Source organism: Scyliorhinus canicula, chromosome 8, assembly GCF_902713615.1.
Source record: "Scyliorhinus canicula chromosome 8, sScyCan1.1, whole genome shotgun sequence".
In the NCBI taxonomy this organism is placed as follows: Eukaryota; Metazoa; Chordata; class Chondrichthyes; order Carcharhiniformes; family Scyliorhinidae; genus Scyliorhinus; species Scyliorhinus canicula.
In genome coordinates, this window is record NC_052153.1 from 69,406,194 (window position 1) to 69,430,853 (window position 24,660).

The following is a 24,660-nucleotide window of genomic DNA, read 5'->3' on the forward strand; positions in this document are numbered from 1 at the left end:
AGTGAGCAGGGGAGTGCGGCCAGACAGTCAGCGAGCAGGGAGTGTGGGCCAGACAGTCAGCGAGCAGGGGGGTGGGGCCAGACCGTCAGTGAGCAGGGGAGTGCGGCCAGGCAGCCAGTATGCAGGGGAGTGGGGCCAGACAGTCAGTGAGCAGGGGAGTGCGGCCAGGCAGCCAGTGAGCAGGGGAGTGGGCCAGACAGTCAGTGAGCAGGGAGTGCGGCCAGGCAGCCAGTGAGCAGGGGAGTGCGGCCAGGCAGCCAGTGAGCAGGGGAGTGGGGCCAGACAGTCAGTGAGCAGGGGAGTGGGGCCAGACAGTCCAGTGAGCAGGGGAGTGCGGCCCAGGCAGCCAGCGAGCAGGGGAGTGCGGCCAGGCAGCCAGTGAGCAGGGGAGTGGGGCCAGACAGTCAGTGAGCAGGGGAGTGGGGCCAGACAGTCAGTGAGCAGGGGAGTGCGGCCAGGCAGCCAGTGAGCAGGGGAGTGGGGCCAGACAGTCAGTGAGCAGGGGAGTGGGGCCAGACAGTCAGTGAGCAGGGGAGTGCGGCCAGGCAGTCAGTGAGCAGGGGAGTGCGGCCAGGCAGCCAGTGAGCAGGGGAGTGCGGCCAGACAGTCAGTGAGCAGGGGAGTGGGTCCAGTCAGTCCGTGAGCAGGGAAGTGGGGCCAGACAGTCAGCGAGCAGGGGAGTGGGCCAGGCAGTCAGTGAGCAGGGGAGTGGGGCCAGACAGTCAGTGAGCAGGGGAGTGCGGCCAGACAGTCAGTGAGCAGGGGAGTGCGGCCAGGCAGTCAGTGAGCAGGGGAGTGGGGCCAGGCAGCCAGTGAGCAGGGGAGTGGGGCCAGACAGTCAGTGAGCAGGGGAGTGGGGCCAGACAGTCAGCGAGCAGGGGAGTGGGGCCAGACAGTCAGCGAGCAGGGGAGTGGGGCCAGACAGTCAGCGAGCAGGGGAGTGGGGCCAGACAGTCAGTGAGCAGGGGAGTGGGGCCAGACAGTCAGCGAGCAGGGGAGTGGGGCCAGACAGTCAGCGAGCAGGGGAGTGAGGCCAGACAGTCAGTGAGCAGGGGAGTGCGGCCAGGCAGCCAGTGTGTAGGGGAGTGGGGCCAGACAGTCAGTGAGCAGGGGAGTGGGGCCAGACAGTCATTGAGCAGGGGAGTGGGACCAGACAGTCCGTGAGCAGGGGAGTGGGGCCAGACAGTCAGTGAGCAGGGGAGTGGGGCCAGACAGTCAGTGAGCAGGGGAGTGGGGCCAGACAGTCAGTGAGCAGGGGAGTGGGGCCAGACAGTCAGTGAGCAGGGGAGTGGGGCCAGACAGTCAGTGAGCAGGGGAGTGGGGACAGACAGTCAGCGAGCAGGGGAGTGGGCCAGACAGTCAGTGAGCAGGGGAGTGGGACAAGACGGTCAGTGAGCAGGGGAGTGGGGACAGGCAGCCAGCGAGCAGGGGAGTGGGGCCAGACAGTCAGTGAGCAGGGAGTGGGGCCAGACAGTCAGTGAGCAGGGGAGTGGGGCCAGACAGTCAGTGAGCAGGGGAGTGGGGCCAGACAGTCAGCGAGCAGGGGAGTGGGGCCAGACAGTCAGTGAGCAGGGGAGTGGGACAAGACGGTCAGTGAGCAGGGGAGTGGGGACAGGCAGCCAGCGAGCAGGGGAGTGGGCCAGACAGTCAACGAGCAGGGGAGTGAGGCCAGACAGTCAGCGAGCAGGTGAGTGCGGCCAGGCAGTCAGTGAGCAGGGGAGTGGGGACAGGCAGCCAGCGAGCAGGGGAGCGGGCCAGACAGTCAGTGAGCAGGGAGTGGGGCCAGACAGTCATTGAGCAGGGAGTGGGGCCAGACAGTCAGTGAGCAGGGGAGTGGGGACAGACAGTCAGCGAGCAGGGGAGTGGGCCAGACAGTCAGTGAGCAGGGGAGTGGGACAAGACGGTCAGTGAGCAGGGGAGTGGGGACAGGCAGCCAGCGAGCAGGGGAGTGGGCCAGACAGTCAGCGAGCAGGGGAGTGAGGCCAGACAGTCAGTGAGCAGGGGAGTGGGACCAGGCAGCCAGTGAGCAGGGGAGTGAGGCCAGACAGTCAGCGAGCAGGTGAGTGCGGCCAGGCAGTCAGTGAGCAGGGGAGTGGGACAGCGAGCAGGTGAGTGCGGCCAGGCAGTCAGCGAGCAGGGGAGTGGGGCAGGCAGTCAGTGTGTAGGGGAGTAGGGCCAGACGGCCAGCGAGCCAGGAGCAGGGTCAAGCAGTCAGTGAACAGGAGAGGGAAGCCAGACAATCGGCAATCTGGGGCGAAATTCTCCTCCCCCCAGCAGGGTCGGAGAATCGGCAGGGGCCGCCGAAAATCCCGCCCCCGCCGTGGCAGAGAGTCTCCGCCACCCGGGAAGTGGCGGTGGTGGGAATCTCGCCACTCCGATCGGCGAGGCCCCTGCGGTGATTCTCCGGCCCGTATGGGCCGAAGTCCCGACGCTGGGAGGCCTCTCCCGCCGCCGAGGTTTGAACCACCTCAGGTGGTGGCGGGATCGGCGGCGTGAGCGGGCCCCGGAATCCTTGGGGGGCGGGGGGGGGGGGGCCCGGGGGATGCCCCCACGGTGGCGAGCCCGCGATTGGGGCTCCCCGCTCAGACTCCGGGCCAGTGCCCTGGGTGCACTCTGTCTCTTCCGCGGCCTCTGCCATGGAGGAAGCGGAAGAGAAACCCACATCGCGCATGCGCCGGTGGTGACGTCGCTTGCGGCGACCGGCGAAAGCCTTTCGGCCAGCCCCGCTGCCGGGGGCGCCGGTTTTTTGCGCCAGTCTTCTGGTGCCAACCACTCCGGCGCGGGGCTAGCCCCCAAAGGTGCGGAGAATTCCCCACCTTTGGGTGGCCCGACCCCGGAGTGGTTGGCGCCACTCCCCTACGCCGGGACCCCCCGTCACGCCGGGTAGGGGAGAATTCCGCCCCAGGGGAGCGAAGTCAGACATTCGGCGAGCAGGGGAGCTGGCCCAGGGAAACTGAGAGCAGTGGAGTGGGGCCTTGGGGAAGCAACAAATCAGAGAATAGGGCCGAGGAAAGCTGCAAGTTGGAGCCACTTTGAGGAGATGCTTGCTGTGATGTCCATGAGGTGTGACGCTGTGGAGCCCCGGCGGCGAGGAGTGCTGGGTAGAGGTCTTTACTGCCCTGTGTGGGAGATCAAGAATATGTGTGAATGAGTGAGGGCGTGCAAGTGTGAGGGTGTGCAAGTGTGAGAGTAAGTGCATGCAAGCGTGAGGGCATGGAAATGTGAGATTGAGTGTGGCTGAGGGTGCGCACAAGACATCATGTGTGTGGGGACGAGTGTGAGTCCGCCCAATCTCAGGTTCCTCACTTGCGGCCACACACCAACACATACACACGCACCCACTCACATGCTCCCACCATTCTTGTCCTACACTTGAGTGAGTAAAATGCAAATATGGCCACCCTGAACGAAAAGTTGGGTAAGCCTGATTGAGAATGATAATAATGGAAACTGGAGAAGCATTGATAGAGGATGGTGTGATCAGTGAAGGTTGAGGGGTGACGTTTTACCTTTGTCACAGTCATACAGACTGCCAATTGTGCTTTTTTGGTACGGTGGCAGGACAGAAACCTTATTGAAGGTCAAGTGGGCAGCACGGTAGCATTGTGGATAGCACAATCGCTTCACAGCTCCAGGGTCCCAGGTTCGATTCCCGGCTTGGGTCGCTGTCTGTGCGGAGCCGGCACGTTCTCCCCGTGTGTGCGTGGGTTTCCTCCGGGTGCTCCGGTTTCCTCCCACAGTCCAAAGATGTGCAGGTTAGGTGGATTGGCATGATAAATTGCCCTCAGTGTCCAAAATTACCCTTAGTGTTGGGTGGGGTTACTGGATTATGGGGATAGGGTGGAGGTGTTGACCTTTGGTAGGGTGCTCTTTCCAAGAACCAGTGCAGACTCGATGGGCCGAATGGCCTCCTTCTGCACTGTAAATTCTATGTTATTCTATGTTATTCAAAGATGGAGTTCTGGGAACTTTACCGTAATAATGTCCACATGACCCACAGAGACGATCCGATTGATCTCCCCATGGGCTTGTGGAATAAAGGCTCCCCAATGAATTTAATTCCTCTGAGGAATCCTATGACTATACCAATGACGAGGAAAAACAGAATTACAGGCTGTGATTCTCGGTGTTTCGACCATGGTTTAATATCGCTACAAGGGTGAAAGGTCAGACTAAATTTTAAAATGCTGCTCTTCGGGAGGCTCGATGCTTTTGCTGTGAACGTAGAAGACTGGACCCAGTACGCTGAGTGAATGCTTGGCTTTATTCGGGCGAAGACCACTATCGGAGACTACCGTCAAAAGGTGATACTCCTGACCAACTATGGTGCCCTACCTTTAGCGTCATCAAATGCCTGACCTACCCTGCGGTCCCAGAATCCAAAACATTTGACAAACTGGTAGCACTTATGGCGGGCCATTATGATCCAAAACTCTTGGTAATTGTACAAAGGTAGAGGTTCAACGCGGCCGGGAGAACTCTGTTGAGTCAGTCACAGAATTCTTGATGCGCCCACGCAAGTTGGTCAAGTATTGCACTTATGGGCCATCCTTTAGGAGCTGCTGAGGGACCACCTTGTGTGTGCGTAAACAACACCGTGACCAAGTGCAAGTTGTTGGCTGAATCATCTTTGGACCTGAAAAGGGCCATAGAGATATCCCTCAACTTTGAAAATGCAGAATAGCAAGTCCAGGAGCTCCAGGGCTTGCTAGTTACGGAGGTGAATAGCATTGGATGCCTCCCATTCAGTCGAACAATGCACGCTGAGTTTAGAGCCTGTGGGACCCAGCCAGCACCCGAGCAATGTTGGAGATCCTCCACAGCTGGTGAGATGCCTCCCCTGAGCCCCAGGAGGACTCATGGCGGTGCTGCACCTGTGGTTGGAGGAACTGTTGAGAACCAGGACGGCAGATCCGCCAAAAAGTGCACAGCCCTGGTCAGGGACATGCCCACCAAGAGCTAGGGCTTTACATCTAGCACAACCTGACAAGGAAGAGTGCATGCAGCTAAACTTCATCGCTGGACCAAGAATAGCCTCCATCAAAATCACCATCCAGGTTAATGGTCACCTGCTTGAAATGCGAATTGTCTCAGTCATAGGTCAGCAGACCTACCAAAAAGTCTGTACAGGAATCTAATGCCTGGACCTGAGGGACGGCACGGTGGCACAGTGGTTAGTACTGCTGTCTCACAGCACCAGGGACCCGGGTTCAATTCCGGCCTCGAGTGACTGTGTGGAGTTTGAACATTGTCCCTGTGTCTGCGTGGGTTTCCTCCGGATGCTCCGGTTTCCTCCCAAAGATCAAAGATGTGCAGATTAGGCGGATTGGTCACGCTAAATTGCCCCTTCGTGTCTAGGGATGTGCAGGTTAGGGTAAGGGGTTAATTGGATAAGGCAGGGATATGGGCTTGGGTGGGGTGCTCTTTTAGAGGGTCAGTGCAGACCCAGTGGGTTGAATGGTCTTCTTCTGCACTGGAAGGATTGTTTGACACTAAGGCTCGTTTGGCAACATACACAAGAGAACCGTTGGCCATCACGGACATGACGATGACTCCTGTTGCCTAGGGTCAGTAATTTGTTATTTTGCCGCTGATCGTAGTATGAGGACCCGTGACTGGCTGCAGATGCTCCACCTGGACTGGCAGCAAATTTTCAAGATGGGCACTGGGGGAGTGTACGTGGTTTTAGGCAAATACCTGGAGGTTTACCAGGATGGCCTGGAGAAAATAAAGGGAGCTGTCGCCAAATGTAACATATACCCAGAAGTCCAACCAAAGCATTTTAGGGCCTGCCCAGTTCCCTATACCCTGTTGTCAAAGCTACATGACGAGCTCAACTGGCTGGAAAGCCTGGAAATGATCCGCCCTGTGCAGTTCATGGAGTGGGCAGCGCCTACAGTCCTGGTGCTGAAGCTGGATAAAGCCTCCCCACGTGGCAATTACATGTTGACGATGAACAAAGCCTCGCGGTTGGATGGGTACACAATGACGTCTTGGAGGATCAGTAAGAGGATCAGGGTTGTGGAGAGAAGGCAGGAGAATGTGGATGAGAAAAATATCAGCCATGATTGAATGGCGGAGCAGACTCTATGGGCCGTGGCCTAATTCTGCTCCTATGTCTTATGGTCTTATGTGAAAAATTGGCTGAGGAACACGCCTTCTCCAAATTAGACATGAGCAACACATACCTCCATTTGGAGCTGCATGCGGCACCCAGGAGGTATGTGACTATCAACACCCACAGGGGTCTTTATGAATATACCAGTCTTCCATTTGGAACATCGTCCGCCTATGCAATTTTTCAGAGTGTCATGGAGAGCACCCTTCAAGGACTCCCAAGGGTGGCAGTTTACTTGGACGATGTCCTTAACACCGGGTCCACCGAAAAGGAACACCTGGATAATTTAGAGGAAGTCCCCCTCTGCTTCTCTGAGGCAGGCGTCCACCTGAAAAGGGGCAAGTGTGTGATTCATGCAAAAGAGGTCACACCTACGGTACCGGGTTGACATGGACGGCTTACACCCGATAGAGGAGAAGGTTCGAGCCATCAAACAGGCCTCCATGCCTGAGAATACAACCAAACTACAGTCATTCCTTGGACTCTTAAATTATTACGGAAAATTCATCCCGCACTTGGTAACCATTCTGGAATTGCTACATGTACTTCTTAAAAACCGTTAGGACTGGGCATGGAGAGCGCCGCAAGAAGAGGTGTTTGCCAAGGTAAAGCGACAGCTGTTGTCCTTGAGGCCGATAACGCAATACGGCCCTTCCACACCACTTCTGATCAAGTGTGATGCCTCTCCACATGGCATTGGTGTGGTGTTGTATCACCGGATGGACGACGGAACAGAGAGGCCAATAGCCTATGCATCAAAGATTGTGGTCGATGCAGTGCGTTGATATGCTCAGATCGAGAAATCAGGGCTGGACGTAATCTTCGTGGTCAAGAAGTTCCACCAATACGTTTATGGGCTGAGCTTTATAACCATTAAAGATCACAAACATTTGCTCGGTCTACTCAAGGAGGACAAAACAATCTCACCGATAGCGTCAGGCTGTATACAGCGTTTGCCGTTATTATTGGCAGCATATGAGTATGTGTTCGAGTATCGCCTGGGTGTGCAAATCGCACACACGGATGCCTTGATCTGACTCCCATTTCCAGAATGCGCACCGTCTCCTCCAGTGGCAGATGAGGTCACATTGACCCTGAATGTTATGGACACCTTTCCGGTCACAGCCTTGCAGATTCGTGAGTGGACCCGGCATTATCAAAGTTCCGCCACATTGTCCTGCACGGGGGACAGTAGAGAAGACTGCCTGAGGAGCTGAGGGGTTTTGCAACTAAGCAACAAGAGCTTAGCGTGGAGGACGACATTTTTCTGTGGGGAGCCCATGTTCTGGTCCTGAGTCAAGGCAGAAAAGCCATATTGCAGGACCTAAACAATGGACACCCGGAGTGTCCAAGATGAAGATGCTCGCCAGGAGCTACGTTTGCTAGCTGGGACTTGATAGTGACATCGCACAGTTGGTGCAGCAGTGAACTGCACTGTCAGGAACATCAAAAGCTCCTACCAGCAGTGTCTCTTCACCCCTGGGAGTGGCCAGGCTGGCGCCAAAATCATGGCGGGCGCCTGTTTCACGCCAAATTGTAATTCTCGGTGCCGCGACAGCAGCATCAATACATTCCAGAACGCACGTACCGTAAACACTGTTGGCATATTATCAGCAGGCCCGACCCGGGATTCTCCGGGGCCTCAGCGTTTCTCCGCCTCCACTGGGCGAATTCCCGATGGCAAGTTTCACTTGTGCTTTTAAAAATCCTGAAGCAGGCACCGTGACTGCTGAGGGAGGGAGACGGGTTACGGAAAGTGTCCAACATCGCCATAGTTTGCTGACAGTTGTGCCGCAGGCCAGGAGGCTTCTATCAGGGCCGGAGAATAGTGGTCCATGTGCGCCATCAGTTTTGCTATCGTGGAAGTCCACGAATCCTACCCCGGCGTCAATACGTAGTCTCAGGAATGGAGAATCCTGCTGCGGATCTCCTGAAACAATACCACAGCAGACAGACACAGTACAGAGGTTTCCAGCCAGGGGACACGGGTATATGTCAGGAATTTCGGAGACGGTGCCCGGTGGGTATCAGGAACTGGAGTGGCGAGGACTGGACCAGTCTCTTCTACGGTGAAAACCAAGGATTGGATTGTGCAAAAGCACAAGACAGGGAGCCTGAACCAGAACCGGCCCTGCCAGATGATTTAGCTCTCCACCCCTGCCCATCACCCAGGGGCAACACTCCCCAATGCCCAGGATGCAGAGATGTGCAAGGTTGAATATCGTGATCAGACATGGAGTCAGAAGCGCTCATAGTCTCTGACGACAGTTTGACCAGGGAGCAACTGCTAACAGCACCCTCCAGACGATCGGCACGGAAACACATTCCCCAATATGTTATAACCCCCCCCATTCAGCCCGCAACTACTGGAAGTGCGGCTGCGGGCGAAGTGACCAAATAGGCCTCTTCTACCCTCTATGACGGAGGGACTGGCGGACTTTGCAATAATGTGATAACCCCCCGGGGGATGACCCAGTGGGATGACCTGATTGATCTCCCCATGGGCCTCGTGGAATACAAGCTCCCCCGCTGAGGGGCGGAGGCCTAACAACGGGGCTCTTTAAAACGGATCGATATAAGCCTGTCAGGATAGGAATCGGCATCTTTGAATCCTCCTGGCTAGGACTGGATGTACTGCCCACTGCTTTGTAGCCTCGCATTGATTTATTAAATAAACCACCGAGTTTAAATCCTTCTCTGGACTCCTGTGATTATAATATTTGTCATTGTTTATTTGAATCTGACTTGCCAGTGTTTACTTGATATAGTGTGATTCATTTGACAGCCTTATGATATTGATGATAACTTGAACTAAACATTTTTTGGGGAGTAATCAAAATGATTTATTATGTTTATATTATATAGTAGCCATGCAGAAATGTGTAATAAACCCATGCTAATTAATTGTGCCATCACAATTGCCACTTGCTAATAGTTATGTGTATTCCCATGTTATATTGTAGACTTAGAACAAAAAGATATGGGGGTGTGAGTTCCCAAGAGAGCTACAGGGAACTGCGCTGCGCTCTCACTCTCTATGGATAAAGTGTTTTTGTTCATTGTGAATTCTGAGTGCACCTCCCCTTTCGAAGGTTCTGGCCACTTGGAAGTGGTTTCAGAGATGCCCACAAATCTGCCTAAACAGGTGTGCAGCAAATGCTCCAAGAGTTTTTAATCCAGTTTTGCTATCAAATATTCAAGGATTATGAGCTTCCGAGGAATTTCCCAGTATTGTAGGATAGTTGCAGCACGGACGGAGGCCATGCGACCCATGGAACCCCTCCTGTCTCTGTGCAAGATGAACTTGGCTAGCCCCACTTCCCTAACTCTCCGGCTGTGCATTTTCATGTCACTCGCTACTTAAACAAGTTTTTCTTCATGTTGGTGTTTGTTTGCCAATGACCTTAAATTGATGTCCTCTATTTCTCAACTCTTCTGCTCTTGGAAACCACTTCTCTCCACCTACTCTGTCGTGAATTTGAGCATTTCTGCCAAATCGCTTATCAACTTCCTCTTCTCCAAGGAGCCAAGCCGCAGCTTCTCCAATTTATCCATGCAACTGAACTCCCTTATCTATGGAGCCTTCCCAGTGAAACTTTTCTGCATCCTTTCTAATACCTTCATATCCTTCCTAAAATATGGTACCGAAAATTGGCCTCGGTCCTACAGCCGAAGCCAGATCAGTCTTTTAGAAAGGTCCATCATAACTTATATGCTTTTGTGCCCAGATTTGTACTATGCTGGGGAGGCTCTGCGTCGTGCAAAAATCCCTGAAATGGCCTGAAATCCTAAGTCCCTCCCCAAAAACGGCATTTCCTATTGTTGATTGAGGATTTCCTGGTCGGGCTGAGATTTACAGAGGCAGCTAGGTCCATTGAAGTGGGATTTTGGTTGGTCAGGGATGTGAAACCCGAAGTGTGAAGATCAGAATAGGTAACAGGAGGTATGAATTTGGTGCATTTATTTCAATAGCCCGGGTATCCCTTCGGAGACGTAAGGCACTCTTTGGAGTTGTTAAAAGTGAACATGATTGTGAAAAATAAAGTGCATAAACTCATTGAAACTGTCAGATCTGTCAAGGAACTGTTGAAGAACTATCAAGCTGTCAAAGGATACTAGGTGAGTTGGCATGGTAAAGGGAAAGGGCGGGTTGGCATGAGTTGGCACTAAGTTGGCATAGGGATGCTAAAGTGCCATGGGGATGTGGAGATATAGTGGCTTTGAGGATCCATGGGGCGATGGGTAGCAGGACATAGGCTAGCATCAGGAGTTAGTGTGGGGTTATGAGGAATCATCGGTGTAGGTGGAGGGTCATGGCTTACATAGGGAGTCTAATGGATCATGAGGTTGGGTAGTGGGACATGGGTTGGCATAATTCTTATGAGGGGCCATTGGGAGCTGGACAGAGAGGTTTGGGTTGACGAGTGACTGATAGGTCATTGAGGTATGGATGGGGACATGAGGTTGCAAGGATTGACATGGATGGGGCATGGGGAGAGTGAGCAGACAGGGGTGTGGACTTATTTTGTTTAGTGTTTTAAAAAATAACTTCAACAAAGTGCTAGAGCGCAGAGCCAGGCCTTTTAATTGGGATATATAAGATGATAAAGAGGATTGACAAATTAAACGTAGAGAGGATGCTTCCTCTTGTCGAGCAACCTGGAGGCCGGCCATGACCTTAGGATAAGAGTTATTGGGAATGGGCAGGACAGTGGAGTTGAGGCTGAGATGAAATCCGCCATGATGGTATTGAATGGCGGAGCGGGCTCAAGGGGCTGAATTGCCTCTCCCTAGTTCTTGTGTTGTGCATGACCTGCCTCTGCACTGGCAGCCTCCGCACTTGTACCGGGACCCCCTGCCCCTAGAACGATAATCCCAACTGCGGGTGCCCATTTTCAGAGTTTGGATTCACAGAGCCGGGAATTCTCCTTTCTCTGCATACCCGACCAAGGAGCGTAAATCTGGGGCTGTGCTCCTATCTATAAAACCCTGGCTCACATATGCCTTTTAAACCACTTGCTCGATCCACATGCCACCTTCAGTGATTTGTACACACATTTTAAAAAAAGTATTTTTATTAATGTTTTGCAGAATTTTCCATAATAAAACAGTAGTAACCATAATAACAAAACAAACTAGTGTGAACATTAACATAGTGCAAAAAGAGAATATACAATAACAATTAAATAGACATTACCCCACACGACCCAGTCTTCCCACACCATCCCAATGAAGCACTCACGCACCCCCCCCCCCCCCCCCCACGGATTGCTGCTTGCTGCTGCTGCTGACATTTTGATTTTCCCCGAGAAAATCGATGAACGGCTGCCACCGCCGAGAGAACCCTAGCGTAGACCGTCTTACGGCAAACTTTATTTTCTCGAGGCTGAGAAACCCAGCCATGCCGGTAACCCAAGTCTCTAAACTCAGGGGCTTCGAGTCCCTCCACATTAATAAAGTCCGTCTCTGGGCTACTAGGGAGGCAAAGGCCAATACGTTGGCCTCTTTCGCCCCCTGAACTCCCGGGTCTTCTGACACTCCAAAGATTGCTATCTCTGGACTCGGCACCACCCGTGTGTTAAGCACCTTGGACATTGCCCTCGCGAACCCTTGCCAGAACACTCTAAGCTCCGGGCATGCCCAAAACATGTGGACATGGTTTGCAGGGCTGCCTCTGCACCTCATACAACTGTCTTCTACCCCAAAAAAACTTGCTCATTCTCGCTGCCGTCATGTGTGCCCGGTGGACCACCTTAAATTGAATTAGACTGAGCATGGCACATGATGAGGAGGAATTAACCCTGTCCAGGACCATGATTTGTACACACATACCTTCAGGAATTTCTTTTCCCCTTTCACCTTCAGAAATGTGCCATTATTTTATATTGCCTCTTTTCATTCTTCATGTATCTCTGCATTCAATTTCATCTGTCACAGGCCCATCTATTCCCCACTAGCCTGTCTATGCCCACTAATCACCACCCTCCTCACCGTTTACAGTATTCCAAGTTCTGTGTCACCTGCAAATTTTGAAATTGTGCCCTGTATACCCAAGACTAGGTCATGAATATTGTTTCAAAAAATAAGTGTTCCTAACATTGATGTTGGGGAAACCCCACTGGATACTGTTACGGCCTCAGTTGGTATTACTACTGGACAGGAAGATTCTAGAATGCAACCCTGGCTCAAAATATCATAACTTTTACTTTTTCTTGAGAGAAATGAAGGAACAGAGTCACAGGACCACTAATAAGTTTTAATAGCAAGAAAACATGAAAAGTTTGATTATGGTACGATGCTCCTTTACTTACCCTTGGCGTCACAAATGTGTAGTTTTCAAAGATAACACCTCATTGAAATTGGCCCTCCTCCAATTAAGTATTTTTACCCCAGATTGCTTCTTGTCCTTCTTCACAGCTAACCTGAACCGTATAATATTATGATCGCTGTTCCCTAAATGTTCCCAACTGACAATGGAATTATTTGACCCCATCCCACAGAACCATATCCAGCAATACCTCATTCCTCATTGAGCCAGAAATATACTGATCAAAAGAATTCTCCTGAACACACTTCAGAAACTTGTCTATTTCTGCCGTTTATGCTCTACAATCCCAGTCTGTCATGGGGTAACTAAATTTCTCTATAGCCATAATTTGTAGCTTTCGCACCGCTCTGTAACTTGCCTGCAAATTTGTTCCGCTATATCCGTTCCATGAGTTGGTGACCTATAGAATATGCCCACCAGTTCATGGTATCTCTGTTAGTTTCTAGATAGATTCTGTCCTTGATCCATGCAGGATATCCTCTCTCTCCACCACTATAACATTCTCCATAACCAATTATTGCAGTTGTGAGTTTGGTTACAATTAATAGGAAACATCTCTGTTAATTGCTATAACTGCAAGACTAATCCTACTTGCCCAATTTAGGACAGAAAACTTCTTTCCTGCAGGATAGAAATTTTTCCCCTTCAAGTACTTGTCTAAATAGTAGATTAAAACATTCTGAAGTTTGCTTGAATCAGTAAGATGAATAATTTTCTGGAACTGAATTGCTCATTTTTTAAAACCCTGTCAGCAACTGAGTAAATTGTAATTGCATACTGGTGTTGTTTGTGCAAACTCTTGGATTTAATCCACAATTTAAGATCAAATTGGAGAACAAGGGCAGCTAGCATGAATTAGTTAAAAGCAAGATGATACTGACAAACTTAATAAGAGAATTTTGCTAAGACTAATTGTGTAACAAAGGGAATGCAGTACACATGCATATGAGGGAACATGTACGCTTTTAAAGGCACTGGTTGGAGATGGGCTTCCCACAGGGCAGCCTATGGCACTGGAGAGACCGTGTGTGGACCACATGGTGCCCAATCTAGACCTATCTACCCCTCCACTCCCCTAGTCCCTAGAGAGTCCACCTAGAGGTGTTTGTGAGCAGCCTCTCCAAGAGGCAAATTGACTACCCTGTTGCTGGTAAAATACCAGTAGCAGCAGAAAGAGACCATTTATTGGCCACATAAGGGTTTCTATTAGTCAAAAGGGTTGGTGGGCTGCCCACCATCTCCCCTGCTGCCGGTAAAATACGAGTGCAGGCGGAAAGGCCATGGCATGGCACCCCCTGCCGTGCCACGCTCCTGGTGTTGTTGGTGGTGGTGGAGACGGGTTAAAATTTCAACTGATGCCAAATACCTGCTCAGAGACTCAACCTGAGAACTGGGCCCAGACTAATTTCCACCTCATACAGCAATTTTTAAAAGCTGCTATGACCAAAGAGATAATACATTTCTGGAATGGTTCGGCAAAAGTTAGAGTGCTGTGTTCACTTCTTAGTGCTTCATTATAGAAAGATTGTGTGCAGTGTAGATTCATCAGGATGACCTCAGGCAGAGGAGATATAGTTATGAGGACATACTTGAAAAATTGGACCAATTTTTACTGGAGCAGAGAAGGCCAATAGAAGATAAAATGAAGGGTTTTAAAATTTATCAAGGTCTAACAGAATAGGGAAAGTATTTATTCTGGTTTGGTAATTGTTGACAGTAAGGGAGGTGTGTGCAAGATAAAGGATAGAGGTTAAGAGCTATCTCTTGGAGGGGTATTAGAGCATGGAATGCTTAGGTACAGGGAATCAATGAAGAGAGAGCAATTTATGAGGAAAATGGAAGTGGTAGACAGAAGGCCTGGGGAGGGAGCAATGTAATGGAATAAAAACAAGGTGTTGGAAAATCTCAGCAGGTCTGGCAGCATCCTTGGGAGTGACAAAAACAGATCGAGATAACGTTTCGAGTCCAATATAACTTCTTCAGAAGAAGACTCATATTGGTCTGGAAGTTCTGTTTCTTTCTCCACAGGTGTTGCCAGACCTGAGTTTTTCCAGCACTTTGTTTTTCTTTCAGATCTCCTGCATCTGCAATGTTTTGCTTTTATTTGAGCTTACAAGGAACTGACAAAGATAATAAGCTAAATGGATCCTTTCTGTGCATTCAGCCTCTGTACTGCTGTATTTGTGATTCTGATACTGGGTCAACTGACATTTTCAAGACCGAGCTCAGTAGATTTTTGTTGGAAAAGTGATATGGGAAAGGGATAGAAAATGTAGTAAAGGGGCTAATTGACCTATGCCCTTTCCCTTGTTTCTACTGCTTTACAAAAATAAATTTTGTAACTTTTTCCTTTTTAGGAAGGATTTTTGTGTACAAAAAGATGAGCCCTGTGACACTGTTGGTAAGTAAAAATATGTTACCTTGCTGAGCATGTAACAAACACACAGTGCAGTTAACTTTGAATTTTAAGTTTGTGAAATTGCTGTTCCATAGAATACAAAACATTTGATACACCGGATGGAGGATTTCTGCCTTATGCTCAGTTTAGCCAAATTAGAGCTACATTTATGAAGAACAGGTTTTCTACGTTTAATGTACAAAGGAAATCTTTGCCCTTTGTTGCTTGATATTTTGCCAAATGTGACTTCATTCTGATTTAGAATTCTAAATGGTTAAAAAAAAAAGTCACTTAGATACAACGATAGGACTGGGAGCAGGAGTCTTTATGATCCCCTTACTCAATTACGATCTACCAGTGATGGCTATTTTACTTGGAATGGGTGCTGCTTTAATTGAGCCAAAGATTAATTGTTTTTTGTGTGTAGGTGGTGGCCAAAGTCATACTTGAATATTTCCTGTTTGATAAAGTATTTTTTCAGCCACACTATGCAAATCAAATAGGAACTCTGGCTATATTCCAGAGGTCAACCATTTGTACTATGTATGCATTCTAAATTCTTCTTGATGGAGAACTCTGTCTGACATTCCCATCTACCTTGTGCAACAGAGAGAAAATTATAAGTATTCTAAATTTCAGACGATAGGTGCAGAACGGTAAGATTCTCTTTTGGACTTGTTTTGATTGTTGCTTGATACTGAATATAAATTGATGCTTTAAGGACTTGCATATCAGCAAAACCAGTCATTACAGTGATAATAGGCCAACTCATGGTGTTGAAACCAAATGTACAATTAATACAACAATATAATTTACAATGGCACATTGAAATCTCTGAAACGTATTTGACTGTGGGCATTAGGAATCTTGTTGTTTATTGAAATCAACTTAACTCAAGGTTTAATTAACAACTTCTGAAATCAAAAAAAGCTAATCACATGTGACTGTAACTAGCCATCAGTTCTCTTGATATGACAGTAGATGTAATTAGAAACCACAATAATCAGTACCTAGTAATACTTTTATCAGTTATTTATTTTTAATTAGCAAGAAGAATGTTGGGTTAGAACTAAATGGAAAGGGTGACATGTTTGCCCTTCGTATTACAAACATGTCAATTGGTTACGCATCATTCCAAACATCTTGAACTCTTGGCCCTAACCTGAACTATTCATTTGTGAAACAGGCAACTGTCTCGGCCATTCTCTGATATCTGAATAATTTAAGTGAAAATATGTGAGAGGCGTTGTCATGGAGAATGATACTGACCGTCAACTGCCAAGTATTGTTTGAAATTTAAACCAGGCAGTTTGACCCTGATTGGTCAAGGCGAGGTCCTGAGGAATGAGTCAGAGAATGGCTGTCATTTATTTGCTTAGTTGAAATAGGCGCAGTGTGTGTCCAAGTTCTTTCTCTCTGCAAAGAACAGGGCTCTGTGTATTAACATAAGTACCTTCCAATACACACAAATTTGCCATACTGCGAGCCCAACTTAATGCATCTGAAATTGCTTGTCAGCATAATTATTAGTACACTGAGGATCTTTTAGCTAATATTGTCCAATCACAGAATCGCATCTAATGCTGGACACTATATTTTGAGTTTTGCAAGCAGGGGTTGGTTGCGTACGGACTGTACCTTGCCCATTGTGAACAATGAAAGGGACATGAATATATTGGAAGCTACATGTATTAATGCAAATGGAAAGAACATGTACACACATAAGGCCTGTTTTAAAGAAACGCAAGAACCATTCACTGGTTAATTCCTCAGGGCAATGCTTTGACCAATCCGATGCAAGCTGCCTGGTTAAATTTCAAACAATGCTTGCCACTTAACTGTCAGGTCAGGATTTTCGACCCCTTCCCCACAGCGTCAGTTCTGGTCCTGCAGCTGTCAATGGGTTTTCCCATTGTTCGTAATCTCCACCTCCAGGAACCCGCAGCAGGGATGGGCAGTGATCACTGTCAGTGAGAATGGAAGATCTCCCTGGTGGGAACATCTGGAAAATTTCATTGTCAGCCACCATCAACTGGTGCATTATCCATGGCAAACCTTCGACTAGTCAGAGTCCACTAGCCAACCAATAAGCACGCTCTTCTCATTCAGTATAAAGTTGTTGATTTTCCTGATTTTGGTATTGTTGTGAATGTCCTGATGAGTGCAAGATGAAAAACCCCACTGGTGGGACTGGTGGGTGGATCCATGGACCAGAATTGGGTCAAGAAGAAGGGAACAGTTGGAGCGAGAGAATCTTTGTGTGCCACAGGTCAAGATGGCAAGGGTAAAAGGCCTGACCAATGATCGATGGACCAATTGGTGGACTTTTTAAATGAAAAGTTTAGCTGACAGAGGAGGGAAGCCCAGAAGGACCGAGCCAAGGCGGTGGAACCATTGAAAGCGGGAATTTTCCGTGTGGCGCAGACGCTTGAGTCCCAGGGCCAGGCTATTCAGAAAGTGGAGGAGACAGTGCAGGAGCACAAGAAGCAGCTTACCTCATTGGCGGCCACAATAGGTGTCATGCGGGATACTTCCAATCGGTTAAGGGAGAAGATGGAGGACCTGGGGAATCTCTCCCGGAGACAGAACCTAAGAATCGTGGAGATGCCTGAAGACATTGAGGGAGCGGATGCTGGTTTGCATGTAGCCAACATGCTGCAGAAGTTGATGAGTGGGTGGCGACGGCCTTTGATCGGCCTCCAGAGGACGACCGAGCGCACAGGGTGCTGATGAGGAAGCCGCAGGTAAAAGAGTCGCCAAAGGCGATGGTGGTCACCTGGGACGGTAATGAGCTTCGGGTGTACCAGGACCTCGGCGTGGACCTGGCGAAGAGGAGAGCTGGGTTTAATTGGGTGAAGGCTGCCCTCTTTAAAAAGGGAGTGAAATTTGAGATGCTGTACCCGGCTCGCCTTTGGGTGACTTTTAGCCAAGAACACTATTTTGGAACACCAGAGGAGGCGATGGAGATTTTAAGAGACAAATGACTGGCAGGTGAAGGATGACATTGAACTGAGGAGGAAGGGTGTGGAGATGGGTGCTTTTTCTGTTTTTTCCTGCATATTTTGTTTTTCTCCCTCGAGACGTTTTGTAGCGAATGGGGGTGAGTGCACATTTTTTTGTTGCATTGTTGGCTGCGAGGTGTGCGAGTGGGGCGGTGGGGGAGGAGAACCAGCGGGGGTAGGAGGTTTAGGCGCCTTAGCAGGGCCTGCTAGGCTAGCTGGACAGACTAGTTAATGGGAGCGCAGTAGGGAGTGATCAGATGGTTAGTGCAGTAGAGGACGATGGGGTAGTTGTTTTGTTCAAGGCAAGGGGAGAGGGAGGGGCTGCCAACAAAGGTATTGTTGCTGTGGCGTAGCATGGGAGGGAGTGGTGACGGTAGACATCTGAGGGTGGGCCTGAAGGGGCGTGTGGCATGGTCCGGGGGCTGGCCTAAGAAGGGGTATGGTTGATTGGGAGGAAAAGGGGTGGGGTGCCCTCTGACTAGGTTGGTCACATGGAACGTGAGGGGGCTGAATGGGCTGGTTAAACGGTTCAGTGTTTTTGCGCACCTGAGAAGTTTGAAGGCAGACATGGCCTTTTTACAAGAAACAAATTTGAGGATTGGTGATCAGACAAGGCAAAGGAAAGGGTGGGTACGGCAAGTCTTCCATTCGGGATTAGACATGAAGACGCAGGGGGTGGCAGTGCTGCTAAATAAACGTGTGACGTTTGAGGTGGGAAATATAGTAGCAGATTCAGGGGGAAGGTTTGTGATGGTGAGTGGGAAGCTGGAGGGGATGCCAGTTATCCTGATAAATGTTGATGCCCCAAATTCGATATGGAGTTCATGAGGCGTTATGCTGGGGAAGATCCTGGTCCTGGACTTACACCGGTTGATTATGGGGGTTGGCGGGGGACTTTAAAACAGTCATTGATCCAGGGATTGACCGGTCAAGCCGGAGGTCGGGGAGGTTGTCGGCTGTGTCAAAAGGTGCTGAAGGGGTTCATGGTGGGTATGGGGGTGGAACCATGGAGGTTTGCGAGGCCGAGGGCGACTGAGTTTTCGTATTTCTCCCATGTGCGCAGGGTGTACTCTCGGATTGATTTTTCTGTGGTGGGCAAGACGTTATTGGCGGGTGTGGCCGACCCGGGGTACTCTCCAATCGTGGTTTCAGACCACGCGTCGCATTGGGTGGACTTGCAAGTGGATCGGCGAGGGGGCCCCGCACCCGCAGTGGAGGCTGGACTTAGGATTGTTAGCAGATGAGGAGGTGTGCAGCGGGTGAGGACCACCATTCAGGGCTATGTGGAACTAAATTATATAGATGAGGACTTGGCTGCAAAGCTGTGGGTGGCACTCAAGGCAGTGATTGGGAAGAGTTTAGATCGATCCGGGTGCATAGGGAGAAGGAGGAGCAAGGTTGGTGGACGAGATCCTGAGGGTGGACCTGGCCCAGAAAGCAGGATTGTTGAAGGAGAGGCAGAAGCTCCAGATGGTGTTCACTCTGGTGAACGCCTCAGGAGGCCGTGAGGGAGATTGGAAGGGTGAAGGATGGTCGGGATGGAGTGGTATTGGACCTAGTGGGGGTAAATGGAGTATTTGAGAAGCTTTACCGAAGGCTTTATGAATCGGAGCCCCTTACTGGATGTGGGGGGGGAGGGAATGCGGCAATCCTGAACAGGCTGGAGTTCCCCAAGGTGGAGCAGAGCCTGGTAGAGGGGTTGGGAGTGCCCATTGGACTGGTGGAGGTGATGGAGGGTATGGGGCAATGCAGGCAGGGAAGGCCCCGAGCCCAGATGGTTTTCTGGTAGAATTCTATAAAAAGATTTTGGGAGCCCTGATGCTCTTGCTGGTCAGGGCATTTAATGAGGTGAGGGAGACGGTTGAGCCCCCCCCCCCCACCCCCCCCCCCCCCACGATATCGCAGGCCTCAATAGTTTTAATCTTGAAGAAGGACAAGCATCCGGTGCAGTGTGGATATCAATATCACTGCTGAATGTAGACACCACGTTGTTGGCTAAGATCTTAGCCTCGTGGATTGAGGACTGTGTGCTGGGATGATAGGGGATGCCCAGACAGGGTTTGTAAAGGGGAGGCATCTGTCGGCTAATGTTAGGCGTCTGTTGAATGTTATATTGATGCCCGCGGAGGGACGGAATGTGGAGGTGCTGTCGCTATGGATGCAGAGAAAGACTTTGTTCAGGTACAATGGGAAATTTGTGGGAGCTATTGAGGCGGTTTGGGTTCGGGCAGGGTTTGTGGATCGGGTCCGGTTGTTGTATCGGGCGCGGCAGCGAGTGCAAGGATGAACCGGTGAGGTTCAGGGTATTTTAGGTTGCATTGTGGGATGAGGCAGGGGTGCCCACTCTCCCCATTACTTTTTGCCTTGGCGATAGAGCCACCGACAATGGGTCAAGAGGTTGGAAAGGGAATGTGCGGGGAAGGGGAGGTGAAGCACAGGATCTCTCTGTATGTGGATGACCTGTTGCTGTACATATCGGACCCATTGGAAAATATTGAGGGGGAGGGAATCATGGACACTTTGGTGTAATTCAGCCGGTTTTCTGGGTATAAGTTAAACATGGGGAAGAGTGAGGTCTTTCCGATCCAGGCGAGGGGGCAGGAGAGGAGGTTGGGCGAGCTGCCATTTAAGGTAGTGGGGGCGGGTTTTGGGTATCTGGGCCAGGGCCGGCTCAAGGCACCGGCAACTCGGGCAGTCGCCCGGGGCGCCATGTGCTAGGGGGCGCCAGACTCGGGTCCCGCGCATGCGCAGTTGGGCCGGTGCCAACCAGCGCATGCGCGGTGGCCGCTTTCCCCCAGGGCGGCCCCCCTCGGGTCCGCCCCCCCCCTCGGGTCCGCCCCCCCCCTCGGGTCCGCCCCCCCCGCCCCCCCTCGGGTCCGCCCCCCCCTCGGGTCCGCCCCCCGCCCCCCCTCGGGTCCGCCCCCCGCCCCCCCCTCGGGTCCGCCCCCCCTCTAGGCCCCCCCCCTCTCCGCCCCCCCCTCTCCGCCCCCCCTCTCGGCCCCGCCCCCCCCCCCTCTCGGCCCCCGCCTCCCGGCCCCCCCCCCCCCCGCCCCGGCCCCCCCCCCCCCCAAGGGCGCCGAAGTTCAGCTTGCCCGGGGCGCCAGCAACCCTAGGGCCGGCGCTGATCTGAGCATCCAGGTGGCACGGGGATGGGAGCAATTACATGAATTGAATTTGGCCCGGTTGGTGGATCAAATGAAGGGGGATTTTAAGAGGTGGGACGTGCTCCCACTGGCATTGACGGGGCGGTGCAGTCCGTGAAGATGGCCGTACGCCTGGGTTTTTCTTCGTATTCCAGAACCTTCCGATTTTACCTCAAAGGCCTTCTTTAGGACGATCAATACATTAATCTTGGGGTTTGTGTGGGTGAGGAAAGCCCCTCAGGTGAAGAATGTGCGGCTGGAGTTGGGGGGCGGGGGGGGTCTGGCCGTGCCAAATTTCATGAATTATTACTGGGTGGCAAATATAGACATGGTAAGGCAGTGAGTAGTGGGGGAGGGGTCGGTATGAGAGCGGATGGAGGCAGTGTCCTGTGACGACACTAGCTTGGGAGCACTGTTGATGGCGCCTCTGCCGTTCTCACCGGCCACGTACTCCACAAGTCCAGTAATGGTGGGGCTTTGAGGATATGGGAACAATGGCGACAGCACCTGAGACTGGAGGAGGCCATGGTTTGGGCTCTGATCTGTGGGAATCACAAGTTTGTTCCGGCGGAGGCTGGATGCAGGGTTTCAGGGGTGGCAGCGGGTGGGAATTGAGCGTTTTGGGGACCTATTCGTGGGGGGCAGCTTTCCGAGCTTGGAGGGACTGGTAGAGGAGTACGAGCTGCCCAGCGGGATAGAGTTCAAGTACTTTTCAGGTGCAAAATTATATGAGAAACTGGCGCCGTCCTTTCCTGACAAAGTGGTGTCAAAAACAGGCGTTGATAAGGGCAGGGTGTTGAGACTTGTAAAAGAATTAATGGACATGGCGGGGCAGCATGTGGCGCAGTGGTTATCACAGGGACTCTGGCGCTGAGGATCTGGGTTTGAATCTTGGCCCTGGATTACTGTCCGTGTGGAGTTTGCATATTTTCCCTATGTCTGCGTGGGTTTCACCCCCACAACCCAAAGATGTGCAGGTTAGGTGGATTGACCACGCTGAATTGCCCCTTAAAAAAAAATAATTGGATACTCTAAATTTAAAAAACAAACAAGAATTAATGGACTGGGAGGGCGCCCCGATAGGAGACATGAAGTGGAAGTGGAAGGAAGAGCTGGGGAGGGTCCTGGAGGCTGTGCTATGGGAGGAGGCTCTGAGAAGAGTAAATGCATCCTCTTCATGTGCTAGGCTAAGCCTTATCCAATTAAAGTAGTCCACAGGGCACATATGACGGTGGCCAGAATGACCAGGTTTTTAGAGAGGGTGGAGGGTAGGTTGGGTGCTGTGTGGGTGGGCCCGCGAACCATGTCCACATGTTTTGAGGCTGTCTGAAGCTGGATGGATTTTGGCAGGGGTTCGCTGACATGCTGTCTGAGGTTCTGAGAGTGAAGGTGGTCCCAAGACTAGAATTGGTGATTTTTGGAGTGTCGGAAGACCCGGGAGTCCAGGGGTTGAGAGAGGTCAACGTTTTGGCCGTTGCCTCCATGATAGCCCAGAGATGGATCCTGTTGGATAAAGAGACTCTGAGCTGCCGAAACCGGGGGTGTGGGTGAGCAACCTCACGGAATTCCTTAGCTGGAAAAAATCAAGTTCGCCTTGTGAGGGTCTGTGGCGGGGTTTTCCCATAGGTGGAAACCGTTTATCGACTTCTTTCAGCATAGTTAAGTCAGCAGGGGGAGGGGGACGGACTTTGGGGTATTTTAATAAAAAAATGAGGAGGCAGGGAGGGCAGGGCGCGGGTGTTGGTTATTTATTTGTTATGAGATTTCCTGTTTGTTCTCCTTTTGGTTTTGGTTGTGTTTGATATATATATATATATATATGCCTTAATTAAAAAACATTTTTTTATAAAAAAGGTCTAATTGATAGCCTATAACTGTCCTTGGCTCTGCAATGGAGAAGGTTGTAGTACCTGCACTTCTTGTTCCAAAATTGGCCTCCAGTATTTATCTTATGGACCGTCGATTAGGTTGTACCGGGATCACATTTTCCTGCTGTGTTCATGGCAGCCCAGTTTTGGGATGAGTGTCTCAAACAAAGACTTCAGGCTTAAACCTTATCCGCCACTTTTTCTGTCTTTAACTATATAGATGGTCGCACAGTTCCGGAATGCAATAAGCATGCACATGCTGCCTGCCATTTAGGGAACTCGGGCGTTCATTTTGGGAAGGCCATGGCAGAATGGTACTGTCACTGGACTAGTAAATCAGGGTAATGCTCCAGGGACCTGGGCTCAATTCCAACCTCCGAAGATGGTGGGATTTGAATTCAATTTTTTAAAAAAAATCTGGCATTAGAAGTCTAATGATGACTGGAAACCATTGCTAATTGTTGTAAATACCTCCCCGGTCCACGAGGGAAGGAAATCTGCCATCCTTGCCTGGTCTGGCCTATATGTGACGCTAGACCCACAGCAATGTGGTTGACTCTTAGATGCCCTCTGAAACGGCCTAGCAAACAACTCAGTTTAGGACAATTAGGGATGGGTAATAAATACTAGCCAGACCAGCAATGCCCACATGCCATGAATAAATAGTTTAAAAAGATTTACAGCTGAATAATGGTTTGTGGCACGATCAAATTTCTAGTTCCCAATACTTATAGTACTTCTATTCTCCATGCATAAACCCAGAAATAGTTAAATAACCAACCAAAAATATCGAACATTAGTTACCAGCAAGTTTGAGTTACTCATACTTAAATTTGCAGTATGATATTCTGAAGGAAAAGACAGACAGTGAAACTAATGGCCCTTTTGGCCCACGAGAACAAAGTAACAGCAAAAGCTTGTATCATCAAAATTAAAGGGTTGAAGTTTTTAAAGTTTAATTCAATCTTGTGTAATCCAACTAATGAGGATAAGGATAGTTTCCTGACAACCTTAATCTTCTGTCATCAAATGGAAAAGAATGTTGAGAGGTAGATAAACCTGTCACTGGAGGGGAGATTACACAAGTGATGTTAATTATGGCTTTGAGCAAATCCTCAAGATTAAATGTCCTCCCTGCAGAATTTTGTGCATGGCTTGGCTTTGCTTGGACTGGCATGGTATTTGAGAGGCGGTGGTGGGGGGGGGGGGGGGGGGGGGGGGGGGGAGGTGGAGGAGGGGGGGGGGTGGAGAGAAGGGTTGATGAATGCATCCATATAACCTCAGCTAATTACCAAACAAGGAAGAGGATGCTTTCATGTTGCTGTGCCAGTTAGCAGGACAGCATTACCTTCGCCTCCTGATGCTCTCAGAGAGGCATCACTGCCATCAGAACAAAGTCAGGTAATTTCAATTTCAATAATCAAGGAGAGGATGTGCGGTTTGCTGCAAAATTATAATTTTAAAATGCCTCAAGGTAGATGAGGAAGTTTCAATCACTCCCTGGTTTCCCTTGTAGATGTGAATTGTAAAACTTTGCCGAAGCCGATAACAGCCATATTAAAGAAGCTAGGACCTAAACTGATTCATCTTGACCGGATATGTTTCACCAAATAAAAGTTTTTCAACATGGCAACGTGCAGGTCATTTTGTGGTATGTTCAGGATTTGGCAGTGCTTGGATTTCCCGCTGGCACAATACACTTGAATGTAGAGAATACCTGCAGAGAATAGTGTGGAGTGGAGTTACTTATTTTGAACCCTCCAGCATTTTGGCTTTGGGTCTCTCTTCATTAAATGGATTGCT

The 24,660-nt window shown here is 50.3% G+C and overlaps 1 protein-coding gene across 1 annotated transcript in view; it reads left to right on the forward strand.

The window, feature by feature from the left end:
* The window catches only part of LOC119970309 (A disintegrin and metalloproteinase with thrombospondin motifs 19-like), a 650,870-nt gene that overhangs the window by 62,717 nt on the left and 563,493 nt on the right, over positions 1-24,660 (forward strand). Inside the window, exon 7 of the mRNA XM_038804712.1 lies at positions 14,804-14,847. Within this exon, the coding sequence (XP_038660640.1) occupies positions 14,804-14,847 (44 nt within the window). The remainder of the gene's footprint in view (positions 1-14,803; positions 14,848-24,660) is intronic.